This window comes from Oppia nitens, unplaced genomic scaffold (genome assembly GCF_028296485.1).
Source record: "Oppia nitens isolate AA-2021 unplaced genomic scaffold, nextdenovo-longstitch-racon4-pilon3 scaffold26_pilon_pilon_pilon, whole genome shotgun sequence".
NCBI lineage: Eukaryota > Metazoa > Arthropoda > Arachnida > Sarcoptiformes > Oppiidae > Oppia > Oppia nitens.
Genome location: NW_026533206.1, coordinates 1,297,501 through 1,310,208, shown reverse-complemented (window position 1 = coordinate 1,310,208; position 12,708 = coordinate 1,297,501). Strand labels below are relative to the sequence as shown.

General features: G+C 30.3%; 1 protein-coding gene across 1 annotated transcript; it reads left to right on the top strand.

Moving 5' to 3' along the window:
- The first annotated feature begins 250 nt into the window (after positions 1-250).
- LOC128954358 (RB1-inducible coiled-coil protein 1-like) lies at positions 251-10,571 on the top strand. Its single transcript, XM_054299933.1, has 8 exons — positions 251-379; positions 662-816; positions 903-1,406; positions 1,515-4,188; positions 4,443-4,567; positions 5,085-5,212; positions 8,893-8,996; positions 10,233-10,571. Exons 2-8 carry the CDS (start codon positions 749-751, stop codon positions 10,569-10,571), a joined length of 3,942 nt encoding a protein of 1,313 aa, XP_054155908.1. The 5' UTR covers positions 251-379; positions 662-748.
- Positions 10,572-12,708: the final 2,137 nt, after the last annotated feature.

Sequence of the window (12,708 nt, the reverse complement as noted above, 5' to 3'; positions counted from 1 at the left end):
AATTATTTATTTATTTTTTTGTTTACTGAATATTTTTATTAAAGCAAACACTAGTCTTATAGTTAACTACTTTGTCAATGCATAGACAAACTATGTTTCATATGTTTGACTAGTGTTGTATTGAATACACTTTTAATTTTTAAAAAAAAGTATTGCAATCATATGATTGTGCGCATCGATAGTCAACACTAAACACTGTAATAATAATAATGTAATATAAATATGATTGCATTTTATAATAAAAAGCATTACTAATACACTATAATAAACAATAATAACAAACAATAAAATAAAACCAAAAAAAAAATGATTGAAGACATTGATGGCGGCAATGATGATGACTAATGGTGTTTATGTTGAAGACATTGATTCAACAACAGTAATGATGATAATGTCTATTGATTTTAATAGTTGATCCCATTTTTTTATACAACTATTACAATACAATACTAAATAATTATTTATTGAAAAATATTTATTATTATTACTATTATTATTAATAATACTATCATATGATTGCTTTGATTACGTTATGAGATATAATATAAAGTAGTGAAGTGTTTAATGTCTTTGTGTTTGAAGAATAGTTTTATTATTATTATTATTATTATTACCACTTCTTTGATTTAATTGATTATCACTTTGTCTTCTTCTTCTTCAGCGACGACACGAAGAATAAGAAGAAGAAGACTGACTATTAGTGTTGTTGTTTGCAGTGATTATCAAACAAACAAAAAAGACACCAAAAATGTTATACATATTTCTTGTAGAAAACGGATCAATGATGACGTTTGACATGAATTTGGCGCTTCAGAAGTAAGTGTTTTTGTTTGTTTGGTTTTAACCACCAATTGCTGTGATAATGAAATAAAAACAAAAATTTTTCGTAAAATCCCGTATAGTGTGGCAAATCTGAAGAAAGCCATCGAAATCCAGTGTCAGATACCTGAAGACAAACAAGTTTTGCTCATAAGTGGCGGCGAAAGTCTGAATCCGACCGCCCGGGTCTGTTCGTACGGCTGTTCGGGAACCGATACGAGTCCGATATTTTTGTTCAGCAAATCGGCCATCGAAAACGTTAATCCGCCGCCGTGTATTACCGAATACGATCCCGATGTCGATATGACCGATCGGGTCCAGAGTTGTATCGATATGAATCCGCCGAGTATCAATACGGTAGTGGCCAGGGCCGAAATGGCTCAACAATTGTACGAAATGGCCAAACAACAGTATCATAATTGCGAAAAACTTGTTCATGACCAGCATCTACAGCAACAGGGCTGGGCTGCCGTTGTGGCCAATCTCGAAGATATTGCCAACTCTTTCACCAACAGTGCTCAGGTGTTGGACGATATGTTCAACCGATTTATTGACGAAAAACCTGTTTATCGCGAATTGTTGCAAATGTTTGTATTAATTAATAATTACCGTAAAAACCATTTGATATGATATTAAAATATTTGATAAATAATATGTTTTGTTTGTTTGTTTGTGTCATTCATTATTCTCATCAGATTTGACGAAGACATTGATACACTATCGAAGATACCGTTATTGTCAACACTAAGCAATACTAGAAACACTGGTCAACAACACTCAATCAACAACAACAACGATGATGATAATGATGGTGAAGAACAACAGCAACGACAACAACAACAGTTGTCGAGTCTACTCGAATGGATTGGACGTAAAGATAATCAAAATAGTTTGGAACAATTGAAACAACACTGTTGTCAAGGTATGGATCAATTTGATTCGGAAGAGCTAACAAAAGTCAAGGACGAAGTGGCCGATGTACTTGAATCGTGCAATCAGTCGTCGATGAAAGAGGTGAAAGGTCTGGAGGAACGGCTGTACGGTTTAGAAAAGTTGATGTGCGAGTCGAAGAAGTGTGTCGACGAACAGCGCGATTTGGCTCAAGCTTTCTATCAGAACCAGACTCGAGCCGCTAATCTAAGAGATCCGTCCATTTTGCCCGATCTGTGTTCCAGTCATCAGCAACAGTTGCAAGTGATGCTGAAGAATCACCAGAAACTGCGTGACATTCGGCGTCGATGCGCCCGCGCTAAGGAAGAATTGGCCGGCAATTTGCACGCACGGCTCCGATGGATTGTATTCATTGAGAAACGTCTGGGCGAAGTGGACTCGAAAGTACTGATCTATCGGGAAAATATTCGCCGATTGAAAAAACATCTGGAAGTTGTCCATCAAATTCATTTGACACCGAAATTGTATTTGGCGTCAGTGGTCGAAGTTGTCCGACGTAAGACATTCTCCGATGTTTTTGTTCGCTGGGCATCGAGTTTGGCGGACAGTTCGTCAAAATTATTGGAAAACGAAACCCGATTGCGTCAATCGTTTTCCACTCAATTGGATTCACATTTTCTACGGGTACTGTTTCCGGGAATCAACGATTTCCCGCCCTATTTTGCTACCGAAGCTCCCCAACCGTTTGACCAGAAATTACCTCAGCTAACTGAAGCCGATATTGAATTTTTGCGGCAAAAATTACCCGAACTCAGCGATATGCTGAACGTGCCTTTGCCAGTGCCTATGCCTGAGCCGTCCATCACCAACAACAACAACAGTACGTTAGTATCAAAACCGAGCGAATCAGATACCGATGACTATGAGACGGTTAACGAAGAGTTTGATAAACCGTCGCCCGATGATACGGATGCGTCTACTGATGTATCAATACAGGTGTCCATTGCTGACACCTGTTTTGCCGAACTTGAAGATAAAATGAAGAATATTTCTCAGGAATTAGACAAAAAAATCAATGAAAACAAAGAATTGATAGAAAATTGTGACAAACTTGAAGAACAATTGTTGTTAAAAGATAATAGTTTGCAATCATTTCAGAAAACTACGTTCAACTCTATCTCAGGTCTCAAAGATTTCAAGACATCGATTTACGAACAATATTGTGATCTTCGCTGCAGTTATTTGTCGTCGTTTGAAACAATGAAACAACAGTTAAATGATTGGCTTATTTCGAAAGAAAATGAGTTCAACCAGAAGGAAGTAAAGCTGAAGAATAGTTTACAAGAAAATGAGACAACAATTTCTGGTCTTAGAGGTTGTGAACAAGTATTACGCGACGAATTGGATTTGCTCAAGACTGGCATCGATGACCTACACAGTGATAATCATCGATTGGGCGAAGAATTGACTGATAAAATGCGCGAAATTAATGAATTGCGCGAAGAAATGGTAGAAAATAAGACATCGCTGACATTGGAACACGAATTGGAGTTGACATCGATGAACGAAGAGATGTCCAAATTAATACAAACAAATCAATCGCTAGAAGACACGATCAATGATAAGTTAAATGAGGTGATGGCTATGAAAATGAATTATGAAAAACTAGAATCGGAACTATTGACGAGATCTCAAGAGGAAAAAGATTCGCTAAAGAGTTCATTGATTCAAGATTTTAATGACAGACAAGAGATACTGAAGAATGAGTTTCAATCGCAACTCAAAGAACTGGAGGTAAAACATGAATCGATGGTCAATGAGTTGCGCCAAGAATTGGATGAACAACGGCTGCGGTGTTTGAATGAATTGAAAGAAAAATTAGATTCTGAGCACAAACACGAAATGGATTCACTAAGACATCGATTCAAACTGGCTATCAGTACAACATCAATAGAGCGGACACCGTCGGAGACTAGTCTTGAAAAAGTCAATCTGGATGTGATCGACCAGTTGGCACAGGAACGGGAAGTTATGAAACTGAAACAATTGATTGTCGACGAAAAGAATCGCTACGAAGAGCTACTGATCCGATCGAAACGAGAACGCGATGATGAATTGAAGTCAATTAAATCGGATTTGGCCGCCAAATATCAGGTCAACTTCAACGAAGCCGTCAATAAGCTATCGATGGAAAAGGATTCAATAGCTCAAGAGTTGTTAGCCAAAGATACCAGTCTTAGCGCATCGGTTGCCGCCATCAACGAGCTGTTAATAAAGTATAATAATAGCTCATTGGAGAGCAGCGGCAGCACTGGTAGTGATGTCAAAAGTCATACACAAATTGTTGCCGAAATTATGAACCAAATAGAAAATGAAATCCAAACACTGACCGGCAGTTGTTTCCGTGAAAAACAACTAAACGAATCGGTTATTTGTGGCGATCCGAGACTATTGCAATGTCCGTGCAATTCAGCCAATGTATGAACACTTTTTTGTTTGTTTTATTTTTATATAATTAATTAACAAATTTATTAATCTGTTTGAAAGTAGAAATTTAATTAAAAAATTAAATCTTATTTTTTTCAAATATTATAAATATATTTTTTTTTAAATTCAAATCCAAACTATTAATTTTTTTTCTTATATATAATAAGCTATTATTGAATAATAGCAATTTTGTCGGTAATTAAATTATATTTTTTTCTGGTTATGTTTTTGTGGTTATATTGCAGATGATTAAAGAAAAAGATTACGAAATTAATCGATTAAATAGGATAATCAATATGAAAGAGTCGGAAATGACACAGTCGTCCACTACATCGGGCATCGGTAGGATTGAAAGGGTGTCCGTTATTGGGTAAGTTATAGTTTTGATTTTTTTATGTTTATAATTATATTTGTTTTAGTAAATTAATTGTACCGATATATTAATATGTTGCCCCTCCCTCCCTCCCTCCCTAAAATAATGCATGATTTATTAATTAATTACCGTATTATTAGTGATAAATGATTTTTTGAATTTATTTTAATCATAATTAACATAAACATTACAATTAATTGCTTAACAACAACACAGTGCAACTGATGCTGATATTTATTAGAAAAAAATAAATCACAAAAGTATTGATAGTTTTTTTTGTGTGATATATACTATTGTTATAATTTTGTGTGTTTTTTTTCTTAAACTACTGTATATTATGAATGTACTAAAACATTAGTGTCTAAATTTTAATTGCAATTTGAATATATTCAAATCAAAACAAACAAAAATAATTCAAATCAATTAGTTTTTTATATTGACACCAAATTATTTGACATTTTTTACATTTTTAAAAAAAAAACTTCAATTATATCATCAATTATATTATCATCAGCTGTGAAGTGGGCGATATTGTGCTCATCTATTATGAAGAGAAGTTTGAAAATTATATTGTCTTCAATCTTAATCATGTATTACACTTTCTGCACACCGACTGTTTGGATGGTCTATCCCTAAAATCAGGTAAATCTTATATATATTTTTTTTAAAAACATAACTAACTGTTCCTTTAATTATTGCGATATATATATATACTGAAATACAAATTTATATGTTTTAACGTAATTTTAATGACTTTTAACTACAGTATTAATAGAATATATAACATTTAAATATAATTTTTGAAACACATTTTAAAAATTAGATTTATTTTATTTTTATTTGTTGATTTTGTTGTTGCATTAAATCCATATGAATAACATATTTTCCAAATTTATATACAAAAAAAAAATATTAACCAAAATATTATATTTCTACAAAATGTATTATTATTACATTATTATTGCCACTAGTGTTATAGTAGAGTAAGTTTATGGAAAATTTTATATTGTTTAATATATTTTTTTCTATAAAAATAGGACATATTAAATAGGACCTAGTATAATTTTTTATAAAATAATAATGTCAAAAAAATTGACAATGCTAAAAAAATAATGAATTTCATCATTACATTGTTAATTGTTATTGCGGTTATTGATAATACATTGCAATATAATAATAATAATAAATATCCACAATTACCGTCGGTACTCAACAACAACAATAATAATATATGTTATGGACAGTTGGGTTGTTTTTCAACCGATGGCTTTATTAGGTCAGCATATGATTGGCTAAAGAGTATAATAATTGATACTGACATTGATATTGATAAAAATAGTGATTCATTAGATATAAAACAATTGCTTTCCATACGTCCCGAATCGGGTGCCGCCGCCGCCGACCAAACAAAAATCAATCTCCAATTGTTTGCCATCGCCTCAGATGATAGTATCGTACAGTCTGTACTCCACTATAATTCCAGTGAACAGGATCTACACGACGCCTATTTTGATGTCAATCGGCGGACAGTTATCATAGCTCACGGCTGGCGAGACTATTACGGCAAATCAGTTTGGATGGCCGAAACTATCGACTATTTTCTCGGTTACGGCTATAATGTAGTGTTTGTCGACTGGAAAGAGTTGGCATTTGATGGCAACTATTTTAACTGCGCTTTTCATACGCGAATTGTCGGCTCAATGGTTGCCTACTTTATCAAAACATTGTATGTGATGGGCGCCAAACTCCAGGACATACACTGTGTTGGCCATAGTCTGGGTGCCCATATATGCGCCAATGCGGGCAAACAATTCAAAGATGATGAGGCGAAAATCGGTTACATAACGGCACTCGATCCGGCAGGGGTTGGATTTTGGACGGACACCAAACACCGTTTAGCACCCACTGATGCCGGACTAGTTATCGTTGTGCATACCAGTGGCGGTTTTATCAAATGGGACGGCAATCTCACTAATTTTATCCAACTAAGCGGCTATTTGGGTAATCGCGATTCACTGGGACATATCGATTTTAGGCCGAACGGTGGTACCGGCCAACCGGGATGCGCAACCAATTTGATTATACAATTGCTCAATCAATTCAAATCAAATCTACCCGATTGTAATCATCAACGGGCACCGTATTTGTCGCTATCGGATAAATATTTGACTGCACCGAAAAGTTGTCAACATATTGGCTACCAGTGCGACAGTTACGATAGTTTCAGATCTGGCAAATGTGCCGATTGTGGCCTTAATGGTGACAAATGTCGACCATTGGGTTTCAATTTAAACTATTGGACAAATGATTTAAATAATAATATATCGACTAAATTAATGAAATCATTTCCAAATAATTATTATTTCCAGACATCAGATACCGAACCTTACTGTCTGTTTCACTATCAGATTGTTGTTTATGTACAACAAAAAGATTTATCTCAACAACTATTAGGTGATCTTAAACTGAAACTAAATTCAAATAAAACTATTGCCATCAGAGCTTTGCAATCATCTGATTTTATGAGATCATCATCAGATCAGCAGACATATACACATTTGTATACCAGTGCACAACATTTGGGTGTCATTACCAGAGCCGAGATTGTATTGAATAGTTACATATCAAGTGATCTATTGTCGAAAATTAGTAATAAAATCAATAGAATTGATATCAATTTTATGAGTAATATCAATGAAAATGTACGACAATTTTATTCATCACAACTCTATTATAAAACAATTGGCGATAATATGGGAAAGTTTGCCATCAATGATGACATTGATAAGACAAACAACTGATACCATACCCTTTAAAAAAAATTAATAATAAACTGAAAACTTTTATATAGAATTTTATATAAGATATTAATAATAGTTTTTTTCAACAACAAAAATAACATTATTAATACTATATAAATAATTTTGGTTTTCATTTAATATATGCATTTATTCTTTTAATTATATAATAATATATTAATATTTCTAACATATAATTTAATGATTTTATAAATAATTTAAATTTTTTTATGATAATTTATTTACTAAAATATTTATATATATATATACAGGTATATAATGTGTAAATATAGCATATCATAAACAACCAATAATAATAATAATCAAAAATTACAAAAAATATACATCATGGATGCACATTTAAAAATATAATTTGGTATATAAAATACAATTAAACGCTATGTTTGACTGCGACCACCCCTGAGATAGTTAGTTAAAATATAAGACATAATAATAATAATAATTGTTATAAAACTGTTTTTTGATTTTATATCAAAAATATATTTATTTTTTTAAAACTGTTGAACAATGTTGTTATAGTTGTCTTTGTTTTGGCTCATCACTTATAATAATAATCAATTGACAAATAAAAACGGATACTATAGTAATTTTTTATACATAATATATATACCTCTCTCTCTCTCTCTCTCTCTCTCTCTCTCTCTCTCTCTCTCTCTCTCTCTCTCTCTCTCTCTCTCTCTCTCTCTCTCTCATTTTTTTGAAGGAAAATTATGAGTGTATAAAATCAATAATAACTATGAAATTCATATTTTATGTTTGATAGATACGATTCAAATCAAAAAATGCATTCAATTTATATACAGTATATATATATATATATTTATAAACAATGTTTAACTTTTATACATATATTGTATATATACTTAAAGATTTGACTATAAGTTAAGAGAAATGTAGTTTAATTTATGAGTGACGACCGGAACGGTTATTCAGTAATAGATAATCCCTGTCCACACAAATCCTCAGTTGTTATACATAACGATTAACCACACCTTTTACAACATATAATCAAAAATGTTTGCATAAAATTTCAACCACCAATTCAGTTAAAAAAAATTGTTTATTTTTATCATCATATATATATATACACACACAGTATGTGTAACTCTACTCTATTTACCATTGAATAGCATTATTATTATTTATTTTTTATTTTAAGTAAAACTATTTTATAGCTTATATAAAATTGGGAAACAGTTTTTTCCCATACCTTTATACCTATGATGACTGTACAGTACTATACTGTATATGTAAAATATATTTTAACTGTAGAAGCCGTGTATAGTTAAGTGATCTCACATTTTTTCGCAGGTTTACACATACACTTAACGTACACATAGGCATACATACACACATATGCACATACATACACTCAACTTTTTTTCTATACATTAATACAGAAATTGTTTGTCAAATATTTACCTTTAATAATGATTATCTCTCTATATATAATAGTGTAAATAACATAAGCTAATCGTTAATTGATTTTTGCCATTTAATTAGTTACAGGAGAGGCCCATCAGCAGCAGCAGCAACAACAACAACAGCAACCGCAACGTTGGACTATTGCCGAAGTCACTGATAAGGAGTACTGTCAGGCAAGAAAAGTAAGCAATACTTTACTACTTTTTAACTACTGATATGTATCGCACATACCTTTAGGCGCTCACACACACACACATACAACACTATACTCTAAACTGCTCTCTCTCTCTCTCTCTCTCTCTCTCTCTCTCTCTCTCTCTCTCTCTCTCTCTCTCTCTCTCTCTCTCTCTCTCTCTAGCAATGAGAGAGAGAGAGAGAGAGAGAGAGAGAGAGAGAGAGAGAGAGAGAGAGAGAGATTACAAACCACACATACCTTAGCACATCCATTACATTTAGGATGAGATGCGCCAAATCCATGGCTTATCAATTAGGTGTTCATGGCTTACATTGTCTATGTGTGTGTGTGAGTGTGTGTGTGATCTACAATATACAGTATAGAGAACAGTTATACTGTATATATATATAAATTGTAGTTCATCTATAGGGAGGTCTATATCATGTTTTTATACCTCCAATAACTACGACTACTACTATTTAATACAGTATTATACCATACAGTAGATGTTTATTTAATTTTAACAACAATTATCATTACATTTGTTTTTTTGTTTCTTGTTTGGAGCCATAGCTTCCAACCGACAGCACTTAAACTGTATATTAAACTGTATTATATTGCACTTAAACTTTAAGCACAGTTATCTCAAATGGTTTTTTTTAAAAAGTTAATTTTTGTTTAATTTATTTATACGGTAAATCTAATTGAACTTAATTAAGGTATATATATATTGTATATTTATAGGTTTAATAGCCTATAAGTCAATAAACATTAGTTAAAAAAAATTTTTGATTACATAATTTAATGAAATTAGATATTTTTTTAATAAAAGATTATTATTTGAACAGATGCTTTGAATTAAATTGATTTTTAGTTTTTTAAAAAAATTATAAATAGGAAAAAATACAATTAAAAAATATTATAATTAATTGCAAAATAACACATTGTTTTTTTAATTGTAAATTTAAATAATTTTTTTTATATATTAAATTATTAAATCAAAATAATAATATAATTAAAAAAAACACACACATAAAATGCGGGCATTTATTTATTTTTAGTCATAATTTACTAGTTTTTATATGATTTGCTAATTAATTATGATATATTAATTGCAGTACACAAACAAACAAACAAAAATTTTATATTAAATTTGATTTTTTTTCAATAGATAATTTGTTTAATAATAAAAAAGTGCTATCAATTAATAATATTGTATTTTATTTTTTGTTATAAAAATTAGGCACAAAATCGTTATAAGGTTCCCATACAGACCAAGTTTTATCGGATAAAAGCAAAACCGTGGTCACGATTGTCTCAATTGATGACCCGATCGATGGACAGCAAAAGTATGATATTTAGGCCGACATTTGCCGCATCGTCAACAACAACAACAGCTACTAATTATAATCATCACATTATGAGCTCATCGGTCTATTCAGGTAGTCCTACCACAAACACCGCCACCACTACTTCCTCGTTACCGATGTCCGCATCGGTAACCATAGACATCATCACCGCCGCGGCCTCGGCCGCCGCCGCCGACAATAGCAACACAACAAACAATGCAAACGATAAATGATTAAATTAAATATTTAAAGTATATATAATTAATTACAGTATATATATATATATAAATATATATAAATTATATATAAATATATAAATAAATAAAAATTTGTACAAAAATGAGTTATTCAATTTTAATATTTACAATTAAAAAAATTTCAAAAAAATGTTCATTTATTTTATTTAATAAATTAAATGATAATTTTTTTATTATTATTATTAATATTATCAAGCTTAGTTTTGTTGTTGTTGTTCATTTGAATTATTTTATAAAATATACACACACAAAAATTTGATTAAATTTTTTAAAAGTTTAATCATAATTATTTATAATAGACTAGTAATGAAACAAAACAAAACAAACAAAAAAGGAAAATACATTATATTATGGGTATAATAATAATAATAATTGATAGTATTTTTGTTTCAAATAGCACCCCGGTAGTATTTAGGAACATAGCATATACAGGTATAATAATAATAATAATTTAATTAATTAATTAAGTTAAATAGCATAATACCAGAGGTGTTTAGATTATTAAAAAAAAGTTTATCGCAATAATAATTAGTATTATTAACTATTTTTTAGATCACTATTAATAACATAATTATTATTATTTTTTTTTGTTGAAAAATAAATACACTTTTATAAAAATCATATAATACATATAAATTAAAATATTAATTAACAGATTATATTATATAACAAATATACTGTAGTTTATTATTATTATTGATAATAGATTTGTTGATAATTTTTGGCAAAAATATTTTCTTCATCTGCTGTTATTATTGTTTCATCAAATGATGGCATTATCTCCTGTTTATCAGTCAAACTGTTATAATCATAATAATTGTTGCTATCATTTATCACCGGAAAATGTGTCCAATTATCTAATGGATAACAATTTTCTTGTTGTTGTTGATGATGACTATCTTTGTTATCTTCGACGATGGGCTGCAAGTCATCCAATGAGGTGACAATATATTCATCACTTTGTGTCGACTCTTCTTCTTTTTCTTCTTCTATTACTTTTTCTTCAGCATTTGATGCCTGTATGACAACAACACCATAATCTAAGCACTTGTTGTTGTTGTTGTCATTAGTATTCAATTGTTCATCAAATTGTTGCCATTGATCAACAAAATGTTTATCATTATTATTATTATTATCCTCACCATTGACATCGTCGTCATCATCAGCTTTGACAACAGTTTTGACGATCGGTGTCTCCAAATCCAGTATATCTGCCGCATCAGTGATATCCAAGTTATCCAAATATAGTGTATTATCATCAGTTGTCGATGGATTGCTTAATACTTGATGAAGACATGTCTTCTTCGACAACAACATCAATGGTGTCTTCATTGTCGAAGAAGACGACGTCTCTTCTTCTTCTTCTTTTTCAGTCATATAGTTGTTGACGGGTTGTTGTTGTTGTCGGCTCTCATTATAATCGACATAATTATTATAATTATTAAAATTTTTATCCATATCCTCCTCCTCCTCTTCCTCATCATAATAATGATAATAATAATAATTATGTAAACTATTATTAGTTTTATATGATTGATGATGATTTGATGACCAATTATTATCATCGTAATAAATATTATTATTATTATTACTATTATCGCCACTTGGATAATAATCTGATTGATTATAAACTAACAGTAATGATAATATTAAATTAAATTAAATTAAATTAAATTAAATTAAATTAAATTAAATTAAATTAAATTAAATTAAATATATATATATATATATATATATATATGATTATAATATTAATTAATTAAGCTTACAATAATTATTAGTATCCGATGATGAATTGTTGTCATATTTTTGATACTGTTCCCAATCTGATACTGTTTCTTGCATATCATAATCATTATCACTAACCTATTGAAATATTTATTTTTTTTCAAATTGGATAATTTTATATATAGATATTATTAAGTTAATATATTATTATTTTCATACATAACTAAATAATTAATTATTAAAATTTATTATTACCTGTTGATGACTTAATGGATTCATTGTTTGCATAAGACTATCGACATGGCTGTCAATGGCATTAGACATATCATTGGCAATAGTGGTCGCATCCATCTATAATAATTAAAAAAATAAAATAATTAATAAT